At 46.3% G+C, this 25,517-nt stretch overlaps 1 protein-coding gene across 4 annotated transcripts in view; it reads right to left on the minus strand.

Moving 5' to 3' along the window:
* The window catches only part of TMEM150C (transmembrane protein 150C), an 83,169-nt gene extending 80,086 nt beyond the window's left edge, over positions 1–3,083 (minus strand). Inside the window, exon 1 of one of the 4 annotated variants that reach the window (XM_084760569.1) lies at positions 3,065–3,083. Coding sequence is in view for 1 of the 4 variants with exons in the window: in XM_084760566.1 (XP_084616692.1) it covers positions 2,583–2,662 (80 nt within the window). In the remaining 3 variants the exon portion in view is untranslated. Of the gene's footprint in view, positions 1–2,337; positions 2,440–2,489; positions 2,991–3,064 lie in introns of those variants that run through there. The other 3 variants (XM_084760566.1, XM_084760568.1, XM_084760567.1) reach the window with 3 other exon arrangements.
* Positions 3,084–25,517: the final 22,434 nt, after the last annotated feature.

Genomic DNA, 25,517 nt, shown 5'->3' on the forward strand with positions numbered 1-25,517 from the left:
AGGGAGGCAGGCTGACCTCTTGAAACTCATCTCATTGGCTGAGATAGCCTGACTGAATCAAGGAGTTTCAACTTTAGTGAGAGACCCTATCTCAAAAGAGAGAGAGAGAGAGAGAGAGAGAGAGAGAGAGAGAGAGAGAGGAAAGGCATTCAATGCTGACCTCAGGCCTCCACACAAGCATGCATGTATATACCACACTCATACCCAACATACAAAATGACCCAATAACAATAATCACCTGGGCCTGGCAAGAACCTCATTACTACTGAGTCTCCAGTCCGATGCTACAGGCTCTTTGAGAAAGAGCCAGGTAATGCATTGTCTTCTCGGTGTTGTTTTGCTTAATTGGCCACTGAACTGATCCCAAAGGACCAGATTACAGTGACACCAATGACTAAAACTGCAGGGGCTGGCTACCCTTCCCTCCCAGATTGCTTGCTCATCTGGCCATGGACTACAGAGGCGCTGGCCACAGGGAAGCCAAGATAAAATGCCTCGCTCTCAACAGTCGAAAGCAGCACACCTGAACACAGGCGTGCAAGAGCAGCTGTAACAAAGGCTAATAGAAAGTATTGGCGTGCTCGTGAGAAACGGTGGGCCTCTAAAGCACGTTACTCCTCACAAAGCATTTGACAAGATGCACAGGTTAGGCAATTGCTACCAAGATATTATAACGCAAAGTTAAATAAGTCAAACGGATTTCATAACTGCAGATGATAGTAAGTGTGGGGTTTTCAAATAGCCTATGTTTGCTCAATGTCATAACATCTGTCAAATACTGTTAATGCTAGCAGAACTCTTTACCCTTTTATTACTATGTCCGCTTTGTTTGCTTCCAACTTGGGAGGCTTACAAAAACATTTGAGTAATTTGTACCCCAAGGACAAACTATTAAAATTCCCATGCTTACGACACAGAGATTAAATCCACACTTTAAGTTCATTAAGAGATGACAGCTGGCCAAGGTGGTGGTGGTACACGCCTTTAATTCTAGTACTCAGAGGCAGAGGCAGGTGTATCTTGTGAGTTCAAGGCCAGCCTGGTCTATATCAGAAGTTCCAGAACAGCAGGAACTGTACAGTACAGAGATATTGTCTCAGGGGATTGGGGGGGGGGAGGGAGAGAGAGAGAGAGAGAGAGAGAGAGAGAGAGAGAGAGAGAGAGAGAGAGAGAGGGAGGGAGGGAGGGAGGGAGGGAGGGAGGGGGAGGAACAGTTTTCTCCAGGACACATGTAAGAAAAAGTTAGGTATCAGATACAATAAAGCTGAGATGGTGAAGTAATTCACTTGGCGTCTATTACATGTATGCCCCTAACGGTTTACTCTCAACACGGGGAACTTTACGTGGGTCAGCCTATTAACTGCTACCGTGGACTTTATACATCCATAGTCCCCGAACGAACCTTTGTATTAACTGCAGCCAGAATGGGGTTACAGTCACGCATTGTTAAAATCTGTCTTCGAGTCAAGCAGACAATTGGAAGAAGCAGAAACTAATATTGCCCTTTAGCCTGTGTTACTGTAATAGATCCAAGAACTGCTTTATTCTGTCCTGCTTTAAATATATATCACTGTTTTTTCGGTTCCCTAACAAGAGCATGCATGTAGGAGGTCAGCCTGGCATCCCCCAGGGAGATCCGCTGGCTTCCATCCCACCTGGGCTGTGTTCTCACACTGGCGATCCCAACCCTGGCTCAGCCCTGAAAGCCCTGGCAAAGTGCTTAGGGTAAAATAAAGTGCCATGGGGGTGGTGGTGGGGGAATGAACAGGAGGGCTAAGGAACACGAATTTCAACTGGGAACCCGCCCCCCCCCCATTCTCTCTTTGATTCATTTAAGGAGAGGGAAACCCACTCAGTGAAAGCTTGCTCCATAACCCAAGGCTGACGACTTTTAAAAATTATTACGACCGTGGATAACCAGAACACCTAATGCACCGCGACTACCTCCCCCCCGGCCCCCCCCTTCCCCAGCCCATGCTCATCCCGAAATCCCCGGTTCTTCCCAGGAACGCGCGGCCAGCAGGGTGGGCGCGGGGCGGCGGGTAGGGCACCGCAAGTTAGCGCTGGGGGCCGGCGGGCTGCGGCTCCTCTCGGGACCCCACCCGGGAGCGGCCCCGGCGGTGGGACACCTGTCACCGGGCCGGGCCGGGCGGGGGCCGCAGGCGGCACTGCGGCGGCGGGGAGCGGGTCGGGTGCGCCGTGGAGCCGCACCACCCGCCTAGGGCTCGGGAGCACGCGCCCCGGGGCTGGGGAGGCACGGCCGCCGCCCGGGTGGGGTCCCCGAGCCGAGCCGGCCTGGCATCCAGGCCAAGGGGCGAAGGAGGGCGCCGCGCCTACCTGCTCCAGGCGGCGGCTTGCGGGCCGTGACCTGCGGCGGCAGCAGCGGCGGCAGCGGCGGCAGTCGCGGCGGGGAGGGCGCTTCCTTCAGGAAGGGGTGGGATCTGCCCGCCCGCCCCCACCCGCCGCAGCGCGGCCGGTCCCCGACTTACTCCGGGGTCCCCGCTGCGGGGCCTCGGGTGGACGGCGGAGCTCCGCGATCCAGGCTTGTACCTTCCCCCCGTCCCCCAGACCCTCGTAGTCACCCGGGGCTGCGGCTGCTGGCGGACGGTCCAACCTCTTCCTTCCAAAGCCAAGGTGGACGCGTTTGCCTGGTGCTCTTCATCCAACAAAAGGCAGGACAGAATCCGGGATCCTCCGCCTGCTGGTTATTTATTCCTGACCTGTTCTAACCTTGCTGACTTCCTTATGTCCACACATCTAGGGCTTTACACTCTGCAGCTAAAATTCATTTTCAGGCCCACTAGCCTAGTGTAGTTCTCCGCCACCCGCTGCCCTCCCGTGGTTTTCTTTCATCTTACTGAATAGACACAGGGCCAGCTTCTGACTCCGATAATGGACCAAGAACTTAAAGGCTACCCTCCCACGGCCAACTTGCTTATTTCCCTTGTGTCCTGGTCGAGTCGTCATAAAACACTATTCATCAGCATTTTAGTAGCATCTCCCATCCCAGTCACTGTCAATGACCCCCAGTGACATTTCAATCTTAGTTTCACGATTAACTTACTTCACTGGGCTGCTATGTATGGTAGGGTCCCCTACACCAACCTACCACACCATCTGTTTAAAACTGTTGCCTCTTAAAGCGCAAGTTTCTAAGATTCCCTCCTCAATTGAACCAGCTCAAAATCTCCACCACCGGCTTCTAAAATTCTATATTCCCTACAGCGCATGCGTTGATTTCTGGCCGCTGTTTTGTTCCGACCACTGGACTGCGATTCTCGAGGACTTGTACATGGCTTCCTACTTATCATATATTAAGGCGTGGGGCTATTGTTTGTTCACTTAAGGCAGCAAACCAAAAGTTAGTTTTGGAATAGGATCTCCCGGGGAGCATATGCAGAACGGTGTAGGACTTTTTCTGACGACAGATAACTGTGTTTCTCCAGATGGCTTGTGACTCCCCCAAAGTTAAAAATTGCTTGAGGCCCACCACAAACCCTATGTCTAATGATTATACCCACTACGCCTTGTTTCCTTCCCGTGATGCCCAGGCTGGCATGGTGACACCGGAGGCCCTTCTGTGGGAGGCCGTTAAAATTGCATTTGGACAGTGAGAGTTAATCGGGTATGCATGGGGTGAAAATCATTGATCCATGCTGCTGTTAGGGGTTGTGAACATGCTGCCGCTGGATGTTGGGTTTGGGGGTGGAAGGAGTTATTAAAATGCTGATGGATACATTTTTTATGACTACCTGACCAAGACATGAAAAGAAAAGAGCAAGCCAGCCCTGGGAGAGCGTGTTTTCGGATCCCTGACATTTTCTGCGGCTTCGGCCTCCCAAGCACTGAGGTTTCTGGGGTGCTCTGCCTCATCTACTTGTGCCACTCACTTCTGTCTAAATTGACTGGAGGCGTCCTCTAGCTAGATCCCTTCTTTTAAAAATTATTTCTTTTTAATGATGTGTCCTCTGGAGTGCCTATGTTTGGGTAAGTGCACACACTCCGAGTGCAGGAGCCTTCGCAGCTCAGAGGCATCCAGAAAACCCCCAGGGACCACAGTTACAGATGTTTGTGAACTACCTGACATGGGTGCTGAGGGCGAAACTTGAGGTCTCTCCTAGAGCAGTGCATGCTCTTAAAGGCTGAGCCTTCTCTCCAGCTCCTCCAGTGTATTCGTCTGTGAGTTCACACACATGCGCGTGCATAAGTGTGTGTGTGTGTGTGTGTGTGTGTGTGTGTGTGTGTGTGTGCACGCGTGATAGTGCTGGGGAGTGAACCTAGGGCCCAGCACTTGCTAGGCAGATACACTACTACTGAGCTGTATCCACAGCCTCCTAATTAGTTTAGGTCTTCTAGTGTTCTAGATCCATCCAAAGAACTGGCCGTTCCTCTTAACTTGTGTATCAGAACCACCTGTGGGATTTAAACCACAGGCCCATCTTAAGCTCCCTTGAGTTAGAGCCTAGGTGGGTGGGGAGAGGGGAGGGGCTAAAGTAAGGATTCTAAGCTGCACTTGGTAAAAGAGTGAGTTTATTGGGCTTACTTACAGAGCATGGGTAAGGAGCTACTTACAGGAGCAAGAATGACTCAAAAACAGTTGCATCACACACACACACACACACACACACACACACACACACACACCTTGCAAATAAACAGACCACTCACAAAAATTAACCAGACACAAAGTCTATACAACGTAATGAATCCATATAGAATTAGAACAGCCATTCAGAATGGAAGCCGTATAGCTTCACATTAAATTTTGCACCTTCAGTGTTGAATTCGTTTTATGGATTTATCCACCACCCAGGTGTGAATGCGGGTAATAGAGTTGAGTTATGAAAGGATATAAAGCCAATTGTTGTAGTTCAAATTCTGTCATGGAGCCTTCGGTGCTGGTACTGAACGCTTTCCAGTGTCCTTGCTGCTGACCTGTGGCTCAGCTGGAGCTTTCTCTTTCTCTTTGGCTTAATAAATCCTTGCTCTGTTTACTCTGCTCTGTTCCTCATTGTCATAGGCCAGGAGACAGGAAGTATGCAGAGAAGAAAATCTGTCCCAGTTCCCTGTCAGAGACTGGATTCCCCCTTCCCAGCCACTGTGATTGCTTGTATAACTGTTCGGTGTGGTGGCGCACACCTTTAATCCCAGCACTCAGGAGGCAGAGGCAAGCAGATCGCTGTGAGTTCGAGGCCAGCCTGGTCTACAAAGCGAGTCCAGGACAGCCAAGGCTACACAGAGAAACCCTGTTGAGAAAACAAACAAACAAACAAACAAACTGTTCTGGGTGGAGCTTGTGAATCTAGTTACAGCTTTCTCAGACTTGTATGTTTTGTTTAATTTCTAGCACATGAACTTCCCTCTCCCTTCAGGACGTCATTACCCACCAGGCACAGTAGGTTTTGGAGGCAGGCCACAGATTGCAGTCCACTCATCTCGGCTTCCTCGGTATCTGAGATCACAAGCACATGTCATAAATGCCTGCTGCCGTGCCTGGATGGGACATGTGTATTTGCGTGTTTGTGAAGTTTTTTTTTTTTTAAAGACTGTTTTATCTTATATGTATGAGTGTTTTACCTGTATGCATGTATTTACATCTCATGCATACCTGCATGTATGTATACCACATACATGCCTGGTGACCGAGGAAGTCAGAAGAGGGTGTCGGATCCCCCTGGTTGTGAACCATTATGTGGGTGTTAGGAACCAAATCGCTGTCCTGTGCAGAAGCAGCCAGGGCTCTTAACCACCGAGTCATCTCTTCAGCCCCATGGCATTTTGATAAAGAATCAGGTACGGTTTTCGACATGGCTGTGAGAGTCACAGCCTTTTTTGGGGGGAATGAGGTCTCCAGTCTGTGAAAGTTGCTTTCCCACTTCTCTGTACAAGAGTTGACAAAGCCTGCTCCACAGTTACTTTTCATTTCATTTAGAGCCCCGCCCACTTCTGCTTTAGAAACCAACTTGAGTTTTTGAAGCTAGCAGGCTCAGTGCCCACGGTCAGCAGCACTCCATCACTGCCACCTCCATCTCTAAAATGTCCACACAGATCAACCCACAGAGTGAAGTGAATCACAGTCCTGACAGTGATATTGACAGTTTAGAATAATAATATGTTAAAACGCTGGCTACAGAGAAGGACTCGTTGCTATCAACAGATACCATTATCATTTGTGGGACTTCTGTTCTGTGCCCCACAGTTCAAGAGAACCGGAGACAAAATGTAAGCTTGTCCGTGCTTTTATTTTTCTTTTCTTCATATCCACTCATTAAAATCTGTTGTCTGTTATGCATCCGCTATGGCCTTAGACATTAATTCTGTATATGGCTAAGTTGGGGCATCATAGTCCATAACTTAACAGCAGTATTCAGAAGGTGAAAATAGGATGATTAGAAGTTCAAGGCCGGTCTGGTCTTCATAGTAAGATTCTACCTCAAAAAATAAAAACATCACCACCCCAGACCTGGTTATCTTTTAATGCGTGTAAGATTCCTCTTGTGCCTTCAAATGACCCATTGATGGAGTTCTAAAGTGCTCCATGCTCTAAAGGAAGGGCCAAGCACAGAGTTAGAAACCAAGCATGACAGGAAGGAGACTTTAGGCCTGCTTGGTAGTACATGCCAGGCACAGGCTTTCTCAGGAGGATGAGGGTCAGCGCTCAGGGGCATTGGCCTACAGGACCATGGCAAGACATTGAGACTTTGGCACCATCTAACTCTATGTCTGCTGCTGCCTGACCTCTGCTGACCTACAGAGGGGTTCATGCAACCGTGTAGGTCGTTGGCTCTCCTCATATGAGTGAATTCTAACAGAAATTATGACAGAACACTTAGAACTACAAGGAAACTCTATACTCTTGCTTACTTTCTTTCTCTAGAGCAGCCAGTTTGTTATTGTTTGTGGTTCGAATCACTTCCCTTATTTATTTGAAACATCAGACTTGCACAGTTCATAAATAACATTCCCAGAGATTCTAGAAATCCTGGTGCAATTGCAAAAAAAATAAAAAATAAAAATCCCATAACGATAACATCCCCCTGCATAACAATCCCCCTGCATAACAAAATTATTGTCAACTCTTATCCAACAACTGGCAGCTCTGAAACCACACAAAGTTTATAGAAATGACATTTGGTTTATCTGTTAAAGAAGTCCTTAGCTCGGTGTGGTGACACATACCCATAATCCTAGCACCTGGGAAGCTGAGGTAGGGCGATTGCCTGCACTTTGAGGCTAGCCTGGAGTACATGTTGAGATGGCCAGGTACTCTGTCTCAAAGAAGGACCCTGTCCCACCACGAGCAGCCAACAAAACAAGAACAGAAAAAGAAAAAAGAGATAAAAGAAACCTTGCAGAGGCCCTCTTCCAGGATAGTACTGGTTGCCAACACTAACCAAACACAGTGCTACACATCACCACACAGGATTTGCAAGGGGTGTGGGCGCAACGTCTCGGTTACCTTATGAATAGATGCTGGCGGGCTTGCTGAGCATCAGGGAAGGCTTCTGTAGGCATAGTTCCCAGGGGCCCTTCCTTAGCCCTCACAACAGGGAAGACGGCTTTTCTCTCCCTCTGGTATAAGAGACTTCAGGCAGACTTCTCACACAGCCCAGTGTGAGTCCCTTGTACTCTAAGGAGCACCATAGACTATGGTGTGTCTCAAAAAAAAAAAAAAAAAAAAGAAGCCTGCATATCAATGGAGGAAGCAATTTAGTCCCACAGAAGTCAAGCCTGAGAGAGTGCCACAGCGTGGGACTGAGATCCCACTCAATGAATGACTGCTTGGGAAGGCCAAATGACTTGCTTCAGCTGACTTAGCTCCACAAGCTCGGGGTTGACAGGAAGCTAAAGCCACCAGTCAGGGCAACATGACCAGTACATGCCAGTGGGCATTGGCGAGAAGCCAAATTCTGAAAAGCCTGAGAAGTACCAGGAGAGAGTATGGCAACATGGCCGAGGGCCGGAGCATCCTGCTTGTAGGCCCTCCCAAACCGTCCAATTCCTTAGCTTTCTCCCCCGACTCTTCCTGGAGGAGCCGACCAGCCTAAGGAAAGGGAGAAGTGCCAGGCTAGAAGAACAGGGGTACCTACATCACCCCCTTTCCCAGTGGAGGTAGTTTTGTTATTATCCTGTACCAGACACATTAATTACGGGAATGTCTATATTTCACACTAAATATAATCACAGGCTTATTTAGTTCTTGAAAGGGGCCCCAAAGAACAGGTCCTATGCCCTCATTAATCAGGAGGCAGAAAACAAACTGTTTACAGGGCAGTTCTGAACAGGGTCGGTGGGAAAGAACTTGACTGTTTATGAGTGTCCCCATGTGCCTTGGCTAGTGCACCAGCCTCAAAGCATCCCACATCATCCCATGAGCCTCGAGGCCCATCTCCTTGAAGAAGTGATATGTGTCACAAAATCCCCTTTTGTGGGTGTATAACGTATAATGATAATTTAGGATTTCTAGCATAGACATTGCAAAGATATTGGATGAAAAGAACCACACTTCTAAATGTAAGTTTAACTGTCCAGCAAATGCATGTTCACAGAGGTCTCTTCACCTCTAACGGAGCCCGATTAGGTGACTGTCAAGGTCTCCGTCCATGAGAAAATTACGTTTCAAAGAAAGTTTCAGCACACCACACAATAAGAGCCAAATTTCAGGTCCTCCATCAGGCCTCATGTTGGCATGTCTGATGTTCGGTCCCTCCAGCGGGGTTCTGACAAGGGCAGCAGTGTCTTCCTTTAGAGGTAGGCATGTGGCTAGAGTTGATGTGATTGCCATGGTGACAGTCTCCACAAGGTGTGCCATTCGTCACCTGGGAGTCCCCACACACTATCTCATATTCTCCTGAGTGCTCATCACTCTTGCTCCTCCGCTCCAGTGGGAGAGGCTGCGTTGTGAAGGGTTTGCGATGCCATTCCCAGGGAGAACCTCAGCTAAAGATGGGATTCAAGCTGTCGAGTTCTCTGTGGCTCCATACTCCTTGTTAACTGAGAGTCTGTTGTTTGCTGCAAAGAACATAAGCCAAGAAAGTGTGAAGGGTTTTAATTGCAATCGATGCTTTCTTTGGACCTTTTAGCAACATGTGTTTCATTTATGTAAGGCATCCATTATTGACTTTATTTAAAAAAAAAAAACCATTCTAAAGCAGAGAGCTAAAGATGATTTTATGGTGTGGTATTTTTTTTTTTTAAATCACAAATGGCTGCTTTTGAGGAATTTATTCAGACTTTCAAAGCCCTAAGCAAGAAACACTTCAGTCGCAGGGTTCCAATTCCTAACTATGCAGTCCTGCTACCCAGTTGGCCTCCATCTCTTTCTATTCTGAGGCTGCACCAGCAGCTAAAGAGTTAACTCTGATCAGGTCGAGACCTCCTGGGTCCTGCCAGTGTCTGGTGCTGGTCTCCTTTCTGCACCCAGCTGCTAAGTACTTTAACTATCCAGTCTCAGATGCAAGCTTATTGAAAATATTCTCACCTGTCTCTCTACCCGAAAAAACAACTTTACCCTCTGCCATCTTCTCTCTCCTTTTTGGTCTCCTCATCTCTTCTGCTTTCAGATGAGAGCCTGACTTAAACCTACCACTTATGACTCTTTTTCTCCCAATTCCCTCGTAGGTGCATCTAATACCTCCTTTATTTAAACCCACACTCTCGGCTTACAAAACATATTTCCCACATTCTAGAAACACCTTCCATAGCCACCTTCTGAATCGCACTCCTGTTTCCTCTTTTCCCTTCCCTTCAGTGAGAAATCTCTCCAAAGTGTAGATTTGAGTACTGTGCTTCTTTACCTGTCTGAACCAAAAGTCTGGGCTCCGCCCTCCTCTGCTGAAACACCCCCTCAAGGATCCACAGTGAATGACCCGGAAGCAGTCCTGCTGAGCTCCTCCTCCCCTACCTCCTGTGCTCCTTCAAACCCACCAGTTAGATGTGCTTGGATGTGTTTGTCTGTCATCCCAGTACTTGGGAGCCTAACTCAAGAGAGTCACACAGTTGAGACTGGGGCTGAGCTACACAGTGAGTCTTTGTCTGAAAAATAAAAATAGAAACGAGAGAGAGAGAGAGAGAGAGAGAGAGAGAGAGAGAAGAGAAAAAAACGCCTCACTGGTTCTTTTGTTCCTTGGCTGTCCTGACGGTCACCTGTGTCATTATATTTTGGTAGAACTATGTGAGTCACAGGCAGTTATAAACCGCCTGGTGTGGGTGCTGGGAAGAAGATGATGGCTTAAGATCTTAACTACTGAGCCACTTGTCCATTGTCCAGGCCAATTCCGCTTTGAAAAGATATGTAGTTCTACCAAGATACAATGACACATATATGTGAAAACGACATAATGAAACCCATGACCTTGTATATTAACTGAAATAGCAAAAACATTAAACGGTTCTCTGTCTTCAGTCAAAAAGGTGAACATTTCTAAATGTATACAATGAAAAACATCAATAAACTTCCAGTCCTCCCCCATCCCTACTTCCAATGTTAGCCCAGTAGGCACCTTTTGGAAACGTGTGTATACTCACGTAGGCACGCATTACTATGGCATTCTTCTCTCTAACTTAAAAGTCTATCGGAAACTCAGTCCACCTGTGAAGAGAACACAGCCTGAAGGCCAGTTCACACAGCACACAGAACACCAACTAGAGACAAGGCACTAGGTACCAAACACATGCACAAAAGTGTGATAGCTCTTACCTCACTTCCTTTACCCCCTAAACAAAGTCCCCACTGCATCACCTCCACAGCTTTCAAAAATCTGTTTCCATGGCTTTTCCCAATCCGGATATTTTGTATAATTGAAATTATATATATGGCCATTTTTTTTCTGGATTGTTAATGTGACCATCCATATTGTAGCTTGCACCAATACTAAATTTCTTTTAAGAAAAATAGCAAATAATAGTCTTTTGACTACATATACAAATTTTTGTTTAGTCGTTCATCTTTTTGTGCATGTGTATGTACACATGTGTATACATACTTGCATATATGTGGATGTGCATGTGTGTGCTGGTGCTGACGCATGTATGCATATACATGCAGAAGCCAGAGGTATCTTCCTTTAACAAGTCCACTTATTTGCTGGAGCAGAGTGAGATAGTTTTTTTGTCAACTTGATACAATCTGGGGTCACCTGGGGAAAAGGAACCTTATTTGAAGAACTGGCTCCCTTACGCCAGCCTGTGAGCATTTCTGTGGGCCGTTTTCTTAACTAACGATTGATGTGAGAGGGGCCCCGCCCATGTGGGCGGTCCTACCAAAGTCAGGCGAACTGTAAGCCAAACAGATCCTTTCCTCCTCCAAGCTGGGTTGGACAGTGTTTCATCACAGCAACAGAAAACTAACCAGACAGAGTCTCTCACTGGAGTCTGATGACTTCACTCAAGCAGCTGGGCAGCTCCCAAGCATTGGGTGTAGGCGGGGCGGTGCTAAGGAGGGGCTACCCAGCTTTACAGGGGCACTGGGGATCTGAACTTGCCTCCTCACTTTTGTATGGCAAGCAGTTTACTCCTCGAGCCATGGTTCCTACACGCCCATTCATCTTTTGACGGGCACTTGGCTTGTTTCCACCTCTTGGTAATTTGAATAATGCTGAGGTAAATATTAATGTTCATGTTCTTTTCTGGATAGGTATTTTCATTTCTTTTAGGGGTGTTCACACCAGCGGAATTTGGGGGTTATACAGTGATTCCACATTCAATTTGTGGGGAACTGCCTATGTCTTTTACCAAAGTGGCTGCACCATCTTCCAATACCGCCAGCAGTGCATGAGAATTTTAATGTCTCCACAGTCTCATCAACACTGTTATTGCCTAATAAACAAACACAGTCCATCCAGGCTGGGGAGGTGGCTCAGCAGTTAAGAGCACCTGTTGCTCTTTCGTAGGACCCAGGTTTGATTCCCAGCATCCGCATGGCAGCTCACAACTGTCTGTGACTCTAGTTCCGGAAGATCCATCACCCTCTTCTGGCCTTCTTCCAGGCACACACCTATTGCATAGACATTCGTGCCAAAAGAAAAAAAAAACCATCTATACACATAAAATAAATGACCTAAACAATTTTTAAAGAGCTGCGTTCTAATGGTTAAAGTGTTGCTGTCTCATTGTGGTTTTAATTTCTTTTACACGATGGTTAGTTATGGTCTTGAACACCTTTTCATGTGGTTGTTGTCCATTTTTGTACATCTTCTTGGAAGATGCTCTGCTCTCTGCCCATTTTTTAAAAAGATTTTATTTATTATTTATACAGTATTCTGCCCCCATGTGTGCCTGCATGCCAGAAGAGGGCACCAAATCTCCTTATAGATGGTTGTAAGCCACCATGTGGTTGCTGGGAATTGAACTAAGGACCTTTAGAAGAACAGACAGTGCTCTTAACCTCTGAGCCATCTTTCCAGGCCCCTCTCTGCCCATTTTTAAACTGGGAGGCTTGACTTTTTTTTTTTTGAGACAGGGTCTCTCTTTGTTAGCTTTGGCTATCTTGGACTTGCTTTGTAGGCCAGGCTGGCCTCGAACTCACATTGATCCACCTGCCTCTGCCTCCCAAGTGCTGGGATCAAAGGCGAGGAGGCTCGGCTCTTAGACATTGAGTCAGGACAGTTCTTCGAGCTGAGCAGATATGTGCTGCACATGTTTCCGCCCAGGCCATCACTTGCCTTTTTACGCTCATCAGAGGATCCTGTGAAACAACATCTTTAATTTTTATTAGTTCCTAATTATTTATGTTCTTTTGTTGTCAACTCTTTTGATGTCATGCTTAAGATGACTTTGCCTAACCCAAGGTTACAAGATATACTGTTATATTTTTCTTCCAAGTGATAGTTTAAGCTCCTACGTTTATTTGAGTCTTTGCCTTATTTTATGTATGAGGAAGGGGGTCCAACTTCATTTTTTAACATGTAGCTCTCCAGCTGGCCCTGTATCATTTGTTGAAAATGCTGTTTCCCTCCCACTGAACATTCTTGGCACCCTGATTGAAAATCAATTGACTGCAAATGTAAGAGTTTATTTCTGGCCCTCTTAATTCTATTCCATTGATCCACGTGTCTACCCTGTGTCAGTACCACACTGTCTTAATTACTGTAGTTGGTTCTGAAATCAGGATGTATGAATCTTCTGTTTCATTTTGAACGTGTTCCCCGAAGACCATATGCTGCAAACTTGAGAAGTAGGTCACAATGGAGATAATTAGGCTTCAAGGCATTTGACCCGAGAGTGGATTAGTGTTGTGGCTACAGCATACTGAAAAGGGCCTCTCTGCATGCCAATTCTTTGATCTTGGACTTTCCAGCTTACAGAAAGTGTCAGCCAATACAGTTTTGTTCCTACAAATTACTCCGTACTGTTGTGTACAGACAGCCCCCACCTTTAGTTTTCTCCTTTGAGACACTTTTGGTTGTTCTCAGGAACTTTCATTAGCATGTGAATAATTAGATTATCTTGTCAATTTCTGCAAAAGCCAGTTGCTATTTTTTTATTTTGGTTGCACAGAATATACAGAGCAGTTGGGAGAACACTGCTTTCTTGTTTATTCTTCAAATACACAAAAAGCTGATGTTTCCTCATTTTCCTAGGGTTTATACTTTTAAAAAATTGTAATTTATTTTATGTGGGTGGGCATTTTGCCTGCATGTATGTCTGTACTACACGAGTGCCTGGTGGAGGCGGAAGAGGGAATTAGATCCCCTGGGTTTGGAGTTACAGACAGCTGTGAGCAGACATGTGGGTGCTGGGAGTCAAAGCTGGTTCTGGAAGAGCCGCCGGTGCTGGGCCACTTCTCCAGCCCTTTCCTGAGTTTTACTTAATTTATTTCAGCGATGTCTTATAGTTTCTAAGGTATAGTTTCTTCTTTTGCTGAGTTCATTCATAAATATCTTATGCTTTTTATGCTATTAGCAATGAGTGTCTTTTAGCTCTGTCTTTAGTGTGTCTGTTGCTTCCAAGAAGCAGCACAGTTGACCTTGTGTACCGACCTTGCAACCCACGCTTGGCTGAACTCATTGGTTGTGTGTGTGTTTCTTAGGATCTCCTGCACTTTCCCATCTTCCTTTTCAATGTGGATGCTCCTGTCTCTTTTTTCTTGCCTAATTGTTGTACGTGGGGCCCCCAACATAAAATTGAATGAAGTGACCGGAGTGAACATTTTTCTTTTCCCCCAATTTGAAGGGAAAACACTCAGCCCTCTATATAACACAGTGCTGTGGGTTTTTTGATTATTTTTTTCATAGTTGGCCTTTGCCAAAGTGAAGTGGAAACAATCCACTGCCAAATAAACAAGCTGAGCTCTGTCAGTTTTTCAAAACCTTACGGATAGTCCGTAGCTTGAATGTATTGCAATGAATTTAACCATAACCATTTTGATAAATATTTAGATTGTTTCCTTTTGCTTCCCACAACTAATGATATGTAGGATAAATATACTTAAGTATATGTGCTCTTATATTGAAACAATTTCCTGGTTGAGGGGCTAAGGGTGTTGCTCAGTGGAAAGAGGTCTTGCGTAGCGTGCACAAGGCCTTATATTTCACCATCAGAACTACAAATTGACTTGTATAAAAAGGAAGAAAAGAACCAAGAGCATCTGAGTAGTCTTCCATAGTGTAAATGAGGGGCAGATCTGGGCCCAGGAGTCCTGCTCAAACTGTGGCACCAGCCAAGGACAATACATGCAGTAAACTTTGAACCCCCTACCCAGATCTAGCCAATAGACAGGACATTCTCCACCGTTGAGTGGAGAGTGGGATCTGACTTTCACATGAACTCTGTTGCCCCGTATTTGATCACATCCCCTGGATGAGGAGGCCTGGCGGCACTCAGAGGAAGGATAGCAAGCTACCGAGAAGACACTTGACACCCTAGGAACATATACAGGGGGAGGAAGTCCCCCTCAGTCACAGTCATAGGGGAGGGGAGTAGAGGGAAAGCGGGAGGGAGGGAGGAATGGGAGGATACAAGGATGGGATAACAATTTAGATGTAATATGAATAAATTAATAAAATATTAAAAGAAAAAAGAACCAAGAGCATCAAAGAGAATTAAGAACAGGATCCTGAGCAAACGATGTCACATTATACCTGAAATCTACCTTGATTTTCTGCTTTTTAGTTTTACAAGTCATTACATTCTTTTCTTTGTTTAAGTTTAAAGTCAGGTCATGGGCTGAGGGACTAGCTAACTGATAGTTACTTGCCTATCTTGTGTGAAGGCCTGGGCTTAGCTCCCAGCAAAAGACAGGCAGACACACATACATGCATGTGAGTGTACATACACACACACACACAAACAAATCAGGTTATCATAGGAAAAAAGCCATTGTAAATAATACACATTTGGTCTTTATGAGATTTTTATTTTTAAAAATGAATATGAAAATTATCTTATATTGCTCTCCAAGCCTTCATTCTTACCACAGGCTTCATAATGACTCCTGTAGATGATCTGAGCTCAGTGAGTGTGTAATGAGCGCTCACTAAGCTGGGGGTTCATCTCAGCACCGTCCAAGCCAGGCGTGGCAGCACACAACTGTAATACTAACACTTGGGAGGGTGAGGAAGGCGAATCGCAAATTCAGGGTCATCCTTACCTACATCATGAGTTCAAGGCCCCCATGGCTACATGAAACCTTGTCTCAAAAGCCAAGACAAAACGAAATGAAGGCAGCCCAGCTGCTTGCCATGATCTGGTCGCTTCCTAGTCTTCCTTCACTCACTGGCATTGTCTCTCCTTATGGATACTTACCTCATCTCCAAGTTTACAGCCTTCTCTTTCCACCCTTGAAAGGCCAACATTATATTAAAGCTTTATACTCATTTTGATAGGACAAATGAAATGCCTCCTTCAGCGGCAATTGCCTGTGCTAGGCAGAGAGGCACACACATGACTCTGGGATGAAAGCCGCCTGAGAGAGCATGCTTTCAGTGGTGGCTCAGGTTCATGACATGCCACGCCAATGAGATGTGATGAATGCCCTCACAAAGACACATACCCTGCCTGCTACCTAGTATTTGTTAAACAATTGGCTCTAAGGCTATGTTAATAAATTGTGGATACTAAACTCTTTTTTTGTTTGTTTTTGTTTGCCAGACAAGGTTTCTCTGTGTAACAGGCCTGGCTGTTCTGAACTGGCTTTGTAGACCAGGCTGGCCTCGAACTCACAGCGATCCTCTTAAATATATATTTATGCAAAGATAAACCATCGATAGGGGAATTAGGAAAACACACGAACTGAATAAGATCTTTTAAAACCAATTAGAGTGTTTTAATAGTTTTGTTTTTTTTTTTTAATGCCTTTGGCTTGGTTTCATGAGTAACGCAGGTCTCAGGAAAGGAGTTAAGCTAAATATTTTTGGAATCGCTTAATAATATTCTCAAAGTACTCCACACTCAACCCACCCCCCTTTGCCCACTTTGGGGTGGTGGCAGATGGGAAAGTGGTGAAAATGGAAGTGGCACGCAGAGAACCAATTCATACTAAGAGGAAAATGAGTCTTAAAATAAGGATGCCTGAAAGCAGAGCCGAGAATGGGCTGTGAGGAGGAGGCATCTGCTTACCCCACCGGTTCATCACACTGAAGACAGACACTCACTTGCTGTTCACTGAGCTGCAAACCCTCTCGTCCTCCCCTCTTAAAAAGCTGGGGCTTATCTGCTATAGGACTGGGGTCATTAATATATATATATATATTATCACTTATATATACTATCATATCATCAGCAAATAGGGATAATTTGACTTCCTCCTTTCCCATTTGGATCCCCTTATAATTGGGCGCTAGCCCAAAGGCATGTCCCACAAAAGTCTGCACTTACCAGGAGATTGGGACACATGTGTGGGCATCCCCCTGGGACTCTAGGTAAGAGGAATATAGGAGATGGGGAAATAGAAGGATCCAGAGGGTCCTAGAAACCTACAAGAAGAATATCGTGATGGGTGGATCGGGGTCCAGGGGGCTCTGCTCAAACTATTGCACTAACCATATCTAGCCAATGGATAGGACATTCTCCACAGTTATGTGGAGAGCGGGAACTGACTCTGACATGAACTCTTGCTGCCCCATATTTGACCACCTCCCCTTGGTGGGGAGGCCTGGTGGCACTCAAAGAAAGAATAAGCAGGCTACCGAGATGAGACTTGATAGCCTATGACCATATAGTTGGGGAGGAGGTCCCCCTCGGTCATAGACCTAGAGGAGGGGAATAGAGTGAAAGCGGGAGGGAGGGAAGAACGGGAGGATACAAGTGATGGGACAACAATTGAGTTGTATTCTGAACAAATTAATTAAATAAAAATTGAAATAAAAAAAAACAGCTGGGGCTGCCTGCTGACTCACAGAGCCTGAATTTAACACCCCACAAGCTATTGCTTTCCTGTTGTCCTTGAAGGATGCTCACAGACTGCCATTTCCAGTCTATATTTCCCCATTCAGTAGGGGCATGAGTCAAGGCCTTCCCCAGTAGAGGTAAACAGATGAATCCTGATTGTAAATAACATCAAGAACAGCCTTGGTTGGTAAATTAAAACTTCAAACGCTGAACAAGGAGAATGCTTTCTTGTTGCCAGGCAACCAGCCAGGACCCTTGTTGGCACAGGGGCTCAGGTCTTTTTAGCTATAATTGTAAGGCTACTTGTGACCTTCTTGTGACCATAGCTATCATGTGGAGCTCTAACCCAACTGTCCTTGCTGGATGGAGGGACACTTCTGCTGCTCTTCCTCAGGCCTCAAGTTTTCAGCGAACACAACGGAACTTACTTCCTTAAGAATGCTCCACTTGAATAAGCAGGCTACCAAGATGAGACTTGATAGCCTATGGCCATATAATGGGGGATGAGGTCCCCCTCCGTCATAGACCTAGGGGAGGGGAATAGGGTGAAAGTTGGAGAGGAGAAGGAATGGGAGGACGCAAGTGATGGGATAACAATTTAGTTGTAATTTGAATAAATTAAACAAATAAAAAAAGAATGCCCCACTCATCTCTCCATCGTACACAGATTTAGCTAATATTTGAAAGTCTCCTCTAGTTCATGAAAAATTTCTCCCATTTTCCCTTCAGAGTTTGCCCTTGTCCTAAACCAGGGAAGGAACACCATGGCTGCAAATACAGATCCCTCTTGGCTGATGTAGGATAAGGTTACCCTGAAAAGTCCATCGTGAATCTAAAACATTGTTGGTGAGAAATATGTTTACCATACCTAGCCTAGCCGGAGAGACTTAGAGGAATATTCAAGTATATTTACTATTCCTGGCCTACCCAGAGAGATACAGGGGGATATTCCAATACACTTACTTTTCCTAGCCTAACTAGGGAGACTAAGACGAATGTCCGTCCATGTTACAGGGTTCCCTCCGTTACCGTAGCGTAGGGTTGGGGAGGAGGAAGAGGCAAAGCCACGATAGAGGAGATCCCAGCCTGAGACGCTGTGCTTCTTCCAGAGGGAGCTCCATCCATCACCAGTGCTAATGGATCTCCTAGCCCGATTACCTTCATTACCAATTGGCAGCAATGGACACACCCGCCCATCTCTTGGTCTCGGATGTCGCCTCTCCCTGACCACTGTGTGGGTGACTCTCTATACAACAGTCCTGGACTCTGTTGCACATCAAAGCAGTATCGGAGGTGAGCTGTGTATGGCACAACAGGGATGGAATGAGAGGAAAAAGCAGCCCAAGTCTACGAGAAAAGACACAGGAGAGTCCGAGAAACCACAAGATGTGGGAGTATACGACGGGCATTTTACTCGCGCGCGCATGCGCACAGTTCAGCTCTCCCTCTGCATCTCTCTTCCTTTACCGTCATCTTTCTTCAACCTGCTGTTATTTATAGCTTGTGTCCTTGCATCTACTCTCTGCTCTTTCTTCAGCCATTCTCCACTCTGCAGCCATCGTGGTTAAAAAAAAAAACAAGCATACGGAAGAAACGTGCTTTTCTTAAGGGGCCCCCTCTGCACTAAAACAAAACTCAAATACCTGCCCTACCTATCAGATGCTGTGTGGTCTGGCCAGGACTTCAGCCTCACCGTGTTCCAGCAACGCTGGCCTTCAGTACCGTCCGGCTCAGGTCACACTCTTTCCTTTCCCTTTGCAGCAGCTAGTCTCCCTGGCTGGGAGGGTCTTCCCTTGGCTGTTCTCTTTACCTTGTATTTTCTGTCTCATCGCTATGTATTTCCTTCACAGCGTTCAGCACAATCAGGAACTGCAGCCATTACACATTTACTCTGACTTGTTTCTTTTGTTGCTTGCTCCTACCGGAACACATGCTCAGTATAATCAGAAGACACCGATCTGTCTTGCTCGGGGTTTGATCCATATTTAATCCAGTGTTTGGCTCATATCAGATCATTTATTTGCTGTTGGTTAATAAAAGAGTGACAATGGATAGTAGGCGTGTCAATATTACACATTTAACATGTAAACGACACACATACACCAAGCAGGCACCCGCGTGGTGTTCACTGTGTGCCAGGGACTGGTCGGAGCTCTTCCTACATAGCTCCAACAAGCAGGCACTGTAGCCGGCCCCTTTTGTAGTGAAGAAAGTAGTAGCACAGGATGGCTGATGATGTCTGAGGGTGGAGATTGGGCTGCACTAGGGCTCCGGGGTCTCGGGAATGAGACACCACAGCCAGGAGGCCTCAAACAAAGACTTAATCCTCCCACAGCACTGAAGCTTGGAGGCTTCTGACCAAAGCGCCAGCAGGAGCAGCCTCAACCAGGGCCCCCCCTCTTTGCTAGGCAGGCAGCCAGTCTTGTCCCGTCTGTTTGCACGGCCATTTCTGTCATGTGACCCCCATCCTGGTCGTCTCATAGGAACAGCCAGGTTTGAATAGGGTGGGCCCTAATAGCCCATTTTTACCTCAGTCACCCCTTTATAGGCTCTTTGTCTCTAAATGGCCACATTCTGAGATACTGGGGCGTAACAGTTCAGCCATATTAAAAGGGCCGGCCTGGCATGTCAGCTGTCTCTTGTGTTGCATCCACCATGCCATGGAAGCCCTGAACATCTCATAACAGTTGGCACATTTTGAGTTTCCTGGCATGGCAGACACTCTTAGCTGCCCACTCAAGATCCATCTCAGAGCCTCTCCCCGTCTTTTTCTTGCCAACAAGCCTGGCTTTGGTTCAGAAGGCAATGTGGCCGCCAGCTGAAACGCTCAGAGTCTCGATAACCCCACCCCACTGTCACTCTCTAGTCACTTCCCTGGTCCTTCCTGCATGGGGTAGGGACAGGGGCGTGGCTTAGTTCTCTTTTATGAGTGACAAGAAGAAGCCAGCTATGGTGGGCCCGCACTTGGACGAGACACTAAGAGCATGCTGCGTCTGCGTGTCTGCCCTTTCCGTGAGTCTGTTTTGGAGCTGCGTGGGGGGAGGAGCCAGAAGGGTGACCTATAGGGTGGGTGGGGTGGGGGATGGGTAACGATGGCTGAGAGGTCTGGGTGGTCTTCAGGACTGAAGACTGGAGACGGGAGGATGGGGGTGGGGTGGGGGGGTGGGGGATGGAGGGGTGGGGGGGACGGGGACAACGACCCTGCAGAGCAGCTGGGACCAAGGCACGCTGCTTCTTGCAGGCATCTTGTTACAGGAGATTGCTGAATTTCCACACAGCTGGCTTTTAGAGGAGCCCTTTCCTTCATTCTTTCTGTCACTGGAACTTGGTTCCCCTACTGTAAGCCACAGGCCATGCGTAACCGGGTAGAAATACTCGAAGGTTCCAAAAGGAAGTGCTTCATGAAACATCCAGAGAATACTATCTGGACACAAAGGTAAATTAGTGGTCTCCTGAGACCATGAGAACAAAAGCTCACTGCCATTGGGGCGGGGGAAGGTGAGGGAGTGGGGGTAAAAGGGGGGGGGATGGTGGAAGTGTCTTAGCATTGCCCTGCCACTTGGCACGATGGAAAGAAAGAACCCTTCAACAGAGGCAACACCCAGTTTTGTGCCAGCATTTCTCCTGAGCGTTCTCATCTGTGAAGTAAGGTGACTCGACCGAGTAGTTCGTCCTCCTCCACACCCTCTTCCCTTCCCTCCTGTCCCTCCTGTCCCTCCTGCCCCTCCTGCCCCTCCTGCCCCTCCTGCCCCTCCTGCCCCTCCAGCCCCTCCTGCCCCTCCTGCCCCTCCTGTCCTTCTACTATTCTTCCTCTTCTCCCTCTTCATCTTCCTTTTCCTCTTCCCCTTTCTGGGGCAGGATCTCACTATGTAGCCCAGACTGGCCTCGAACTCAAGATCCTCATGCCTCAGTCTCTAAAATATTGACATCACAGGCATCTGCCATCAGTTTAGGGACAGACTCCACCTCCCTTTCAGCTCTAGCACTGGAAGGTAGTTTCATAAGAAAGAAAACCAGTATTGAGTTGGGATAAAATTCTATGTTATTAAAAAAAAGGTGGGGGCGCAAAAACTATCTTAAAACACTCTATCCCCTAGAAAATGTAAAGTTGTGTTAGCATGGCTCATTGTACCGTATGAAAACTGGGGTGTCACAAAATCCCCATCAAAGAGAAACTTACCAGATGTGGAAGAGAATAAGAGAATTGTGGTAAGTGTCATTTGGCTGGGTACAGTGTCACAGAACCTATGATCTCAGCAACTAGGGAGGCTGAATGGCCAGGTTTTGAGTTCAAGACCAGCCTGGGTAACAGTAAGAAGCCTGATGTGTTCATTGAAAATGCCAGCTTGTCCACCTCATTTACAAATAAAGAACTGAAGTTTGGTTAATCAAAAATAAAAACCCAGCTTGTTCTATTTACCAATAAAGACCCAGGAGCCAGATGTTGGGGGTGAAAAACCTGCTAGCTTAGAGAGGCAGAGAAAGCACCCAGCTGACCTTCCTACTCAGCTCATATACTGATGGAAAAGGCCCAAAAGGCTCACTAGCTCAGCTGACTGCCCAGGAAGAAAAGGCCAGAAAACTCAAAGCCAAAACCCCAAAAGCCAAAGGCCAAGGAGATGAAAGTTCAAGAGCTAGAGAGCTAAGAGCCAAAGAGCTAAAAGCTAAAGTGCTAAAGAGCTCAAGCTAAGATCCCAAGACCTGAAGCCAAAGCTAAAAGTGCCAAAGACCAAGGCCTTCTACTTCTACACGCTGTCTTAAATACCTCTCAACTCAAAGTCCCTCCTGCTCTTTAATCCCTGTCAGTTCATTTCTTGCGTGCCTCTCTTGACCTAGGATTGACTTCATTAAATCCTGTGTGCAGATAGCAGTTGGATTAAAGGTATGTGTATAAGACTGGCTGAACCATACCTAATCACATGGTCACAAGAAACAGACAGCTCTTGGATTAAAGACGTGTTAGGGTTCAACCACAAGAAATAGGGATTTACAGTTCAATCTCAGGGATCACAATGGGATCAAAGACAGATATTTACAGTTCATAGCCTCATGGATCACATGGGATCAAAGACAAGACAGACAAGTTTTTACAGTGCACAACCTCATGCATCACATGGGATCAAAGACAGATTTTTACAGTGCACAATCTCAGGGATCACAATGGTCCTATAACAAAGCCCTCCTCAAAAGGAAGCACAGCACAACACTGTCAGTGGTAGAGAGCTGGCCTAGCATGGATGAAGAGCTGGGCTGTATCCCAGCACTGCTGAGCGGAGGCGTCCCATGTACATGTGGGCCCCTTGTCAGAACCCAGGGTAGAGACCGCGTAGAACACATGCCATGTAGGACATGCTAGAATGCCCAGACAGGGCCCTTTCCTTTGTAAGAGGGACAGCATGCCTTAGTCTGTGAGTATATTGGGAGGCAACTCATGGTTATAAAGAGACAGGGCCACATTTGTCCACAAAATCTTATTTGTTGCTGCTTTTTTTTTTAAAGGTCATGGTATTGTAGCCATGAATGCACCGTGGTCATAAAGATGCTTACACAAATCTATCTGAACATAAAAATTCACAGGCATGAACTCATTGCATTTTTTTAAAAAAAGCAGTCTTAGTATATGTTAATTTTAAATTAAAATCAAAGGCGTTCTTATCTTTTGGAAGTACATAGTGAAATATTCATGGGTGGAATGGTAACGGTATCCAATATTTGCTTCAGATAATAGCAAGGAGGCAAGTGTGGGGGGGAGGCAGATGAAACAAGACTGGCTGAGAAGTTGAAATTGTTGAAACTGGATTTTTAAATATTTCTCTCCAGGGGCTCATTATATTCTCTTTCTTTCTTTCTTTTTTCTTTCTTTCTTTCTCAATCTGTTCAAAGAGTTCTATCCTAAAAAATTAAAAATAGAAAGGCCTGGTGAGCGAGAACTTGTAAGAAGCTGTTGTCTGAGTTCTGGACCTATGGCTGCCTCTAAGACAGGGACTTTCTGAATGGACAAAGTGAGGGGAGATGGAGACTGTGTAACTTTCTGTAAAGTCTTGTTGGGAACTCAGGTCTAGTTATGAACATGAACTTTAAAAAAATGTATCCAGAGCTACAGTAACATCAGAAGACCTTGGGGGGGCGGGAGAGGACAGGGGGAAGGTGGTAACAAACTTTCAAGGATAAAGGCATATGGTCCAGCTGGGCTGGGGACCTTCGCAGTTTACCTTTGTGTTGAATCAGAGGTAAGAGCTAGCCAACCAATGGTTCCTGAAAACCCACTTGTTGACAATCATCAAAATAATCCCTCCAGCCAAAGATCTCAAGTCTCTCCCCCTCACCTAGAAGCAGAGGAAACCAAGTCTAGGCCAGCCAGGTCTTGTATCTGGCACACCCAGATCAGCGCCCACTGGCCGAGCTTTTGACCACGAGGCTGCATTTGCACGTTGTTTGCACACCGATACGAGCAGGGTGCCTCTGGGTATTCTGGGAGCCCAGTCCACTTCTGCCTACTTTTTCTCTAGCAGTTTGCACCGATCATCTTTTCCGGGGGACTCCCTAGCAGCTGCTCGGTTTATTCAAGTTGAGAGAGCCAGATGTGCAAGGTTACATCCTTAAAACCAGTCCCTGCCTGGCAGGAGAGTACCAAAGCTCAGCTCTCTGCCTTGCTAGGGACCAACCCTGAGGTATCATTAATACTCCTATGCCTGGGCCCCCCCCCCCCTCGCCAGGGTCAGACAGGAACAGAAGTTCCACATGCCTATCCTTGCTCAGCGTTCCCTTTTCCCCTGTCTGGCTTTCCTTAGGAGCTTGTTCTCAATAAATCACGTCTTTGTGACCCCTGTTCATGGACTGTTTCTTGGGAACTCAGCCAAACACAACTTCTCCCTATTTGAATTCAGGCTTATTAATAATAATTCCTCACAGAGGAAACATGTGAGCACGCCATGTGTTGGAATATACAGAAGGTCATGGCAGCTTACATTTAGGGATGCAGCACTACATGTTCTATTGTGACTAGAAACCAAAATATCCAGGGAGGACAAAGCTACCTTCTGGGAAGATCATGTTGATGAATAATAAAAACTGAAAGAGTGTGTATTGTCCCGTGTGCACCCCAGAAGAACAGCCTTATCAAAAGAGGTTCGAATGATCACCCCAGTGCTGTCTGGGGCACCCAGAGAGGGTTAGGCCTAACCACGAGGGTTGACAAACAAAGGAGGCCACGTTGAGACTTGGGATTTGGTCTGTAAGGCTTCCACAACAAAACAATGCTCTCAGAAGAAGGACTTTGCATGTATGTAGCACAGAGCCCCGCTGCACCCTGGCCTAGGGGGAGGGCAATTCGGGTAACCTGTGGCATGTATTGACCTAGCTGCACTTTGGCAGATAAACTGGGGAGTTCCTAGCCTGCCTCCAGAACTTTTGTGTCACCCAGACTGGTCTCGTACTTAAAATTCTCTTGCCTCAGCTTCTCAAGTATTGGGGTTACAAGTGTGAGCCACCATCCAGTTTCTTCTTTTATTCCTTTTTTTTTTTTTAATTTGTGTGAGCCGGGCAAGCTGGTTTTTGGTTTTTTTTGTTTGACATCTTTGAACCTCTATTGTTTGAAGTAGCAAGGGCAATAAAAGTGGCCTGCTCAGTTATTACTAAGCCGGTCACATTGTATCACACCATAAAATCCAGAAACAGAAGTACTCAGTAAATGAAGGGTCATTGTCACTAGCAGTACTAGAAGAATCACACATTCCTTCCTTTGAATGGCCGTGGCAATGACACTGGGGTCAGAGGACCCACAGGAAGTGAGTACGCCCTTGCATTGCTGTAGGCAGAGAACATGGCACCCTTTAACAGCAGATACAGCAGATAAACCAGCTCCAAGACAAGGGAGTCTGGCTTCATAGCTAATTGTTCTTCCCTGTGTGATAGCCCTTTGCCATGGCATATTCTAATTTACCTGCTATTGTCTGTCTATGGCCAGGAATAAATATTTTTAATATATGATTTATTAGCATGTATAAATTATACACATTTCATGATGGGATTTTCATACATATGTCATGTATTCTTATACTCACCCCCATTACATAGTCTCTTGCTCCCTCTAATCCTTTTCTTCCTACCTAATTTGTATTATCTATCTATCTATCTATCTATCTATCTATCTATCTATCTATCCTTCTATCTATCTATCATTTACTTAC

This window comes from Acomys minous (assembly GCF_964271855.1).
Source record: "Acomys minous genome assembly, chromosome: 15".
Lineage (NCBI taxonomy): Eukaryota > Metazoa > Chordata > Mammalia > Rodentia > Muridae > Acomys > Acomys minous.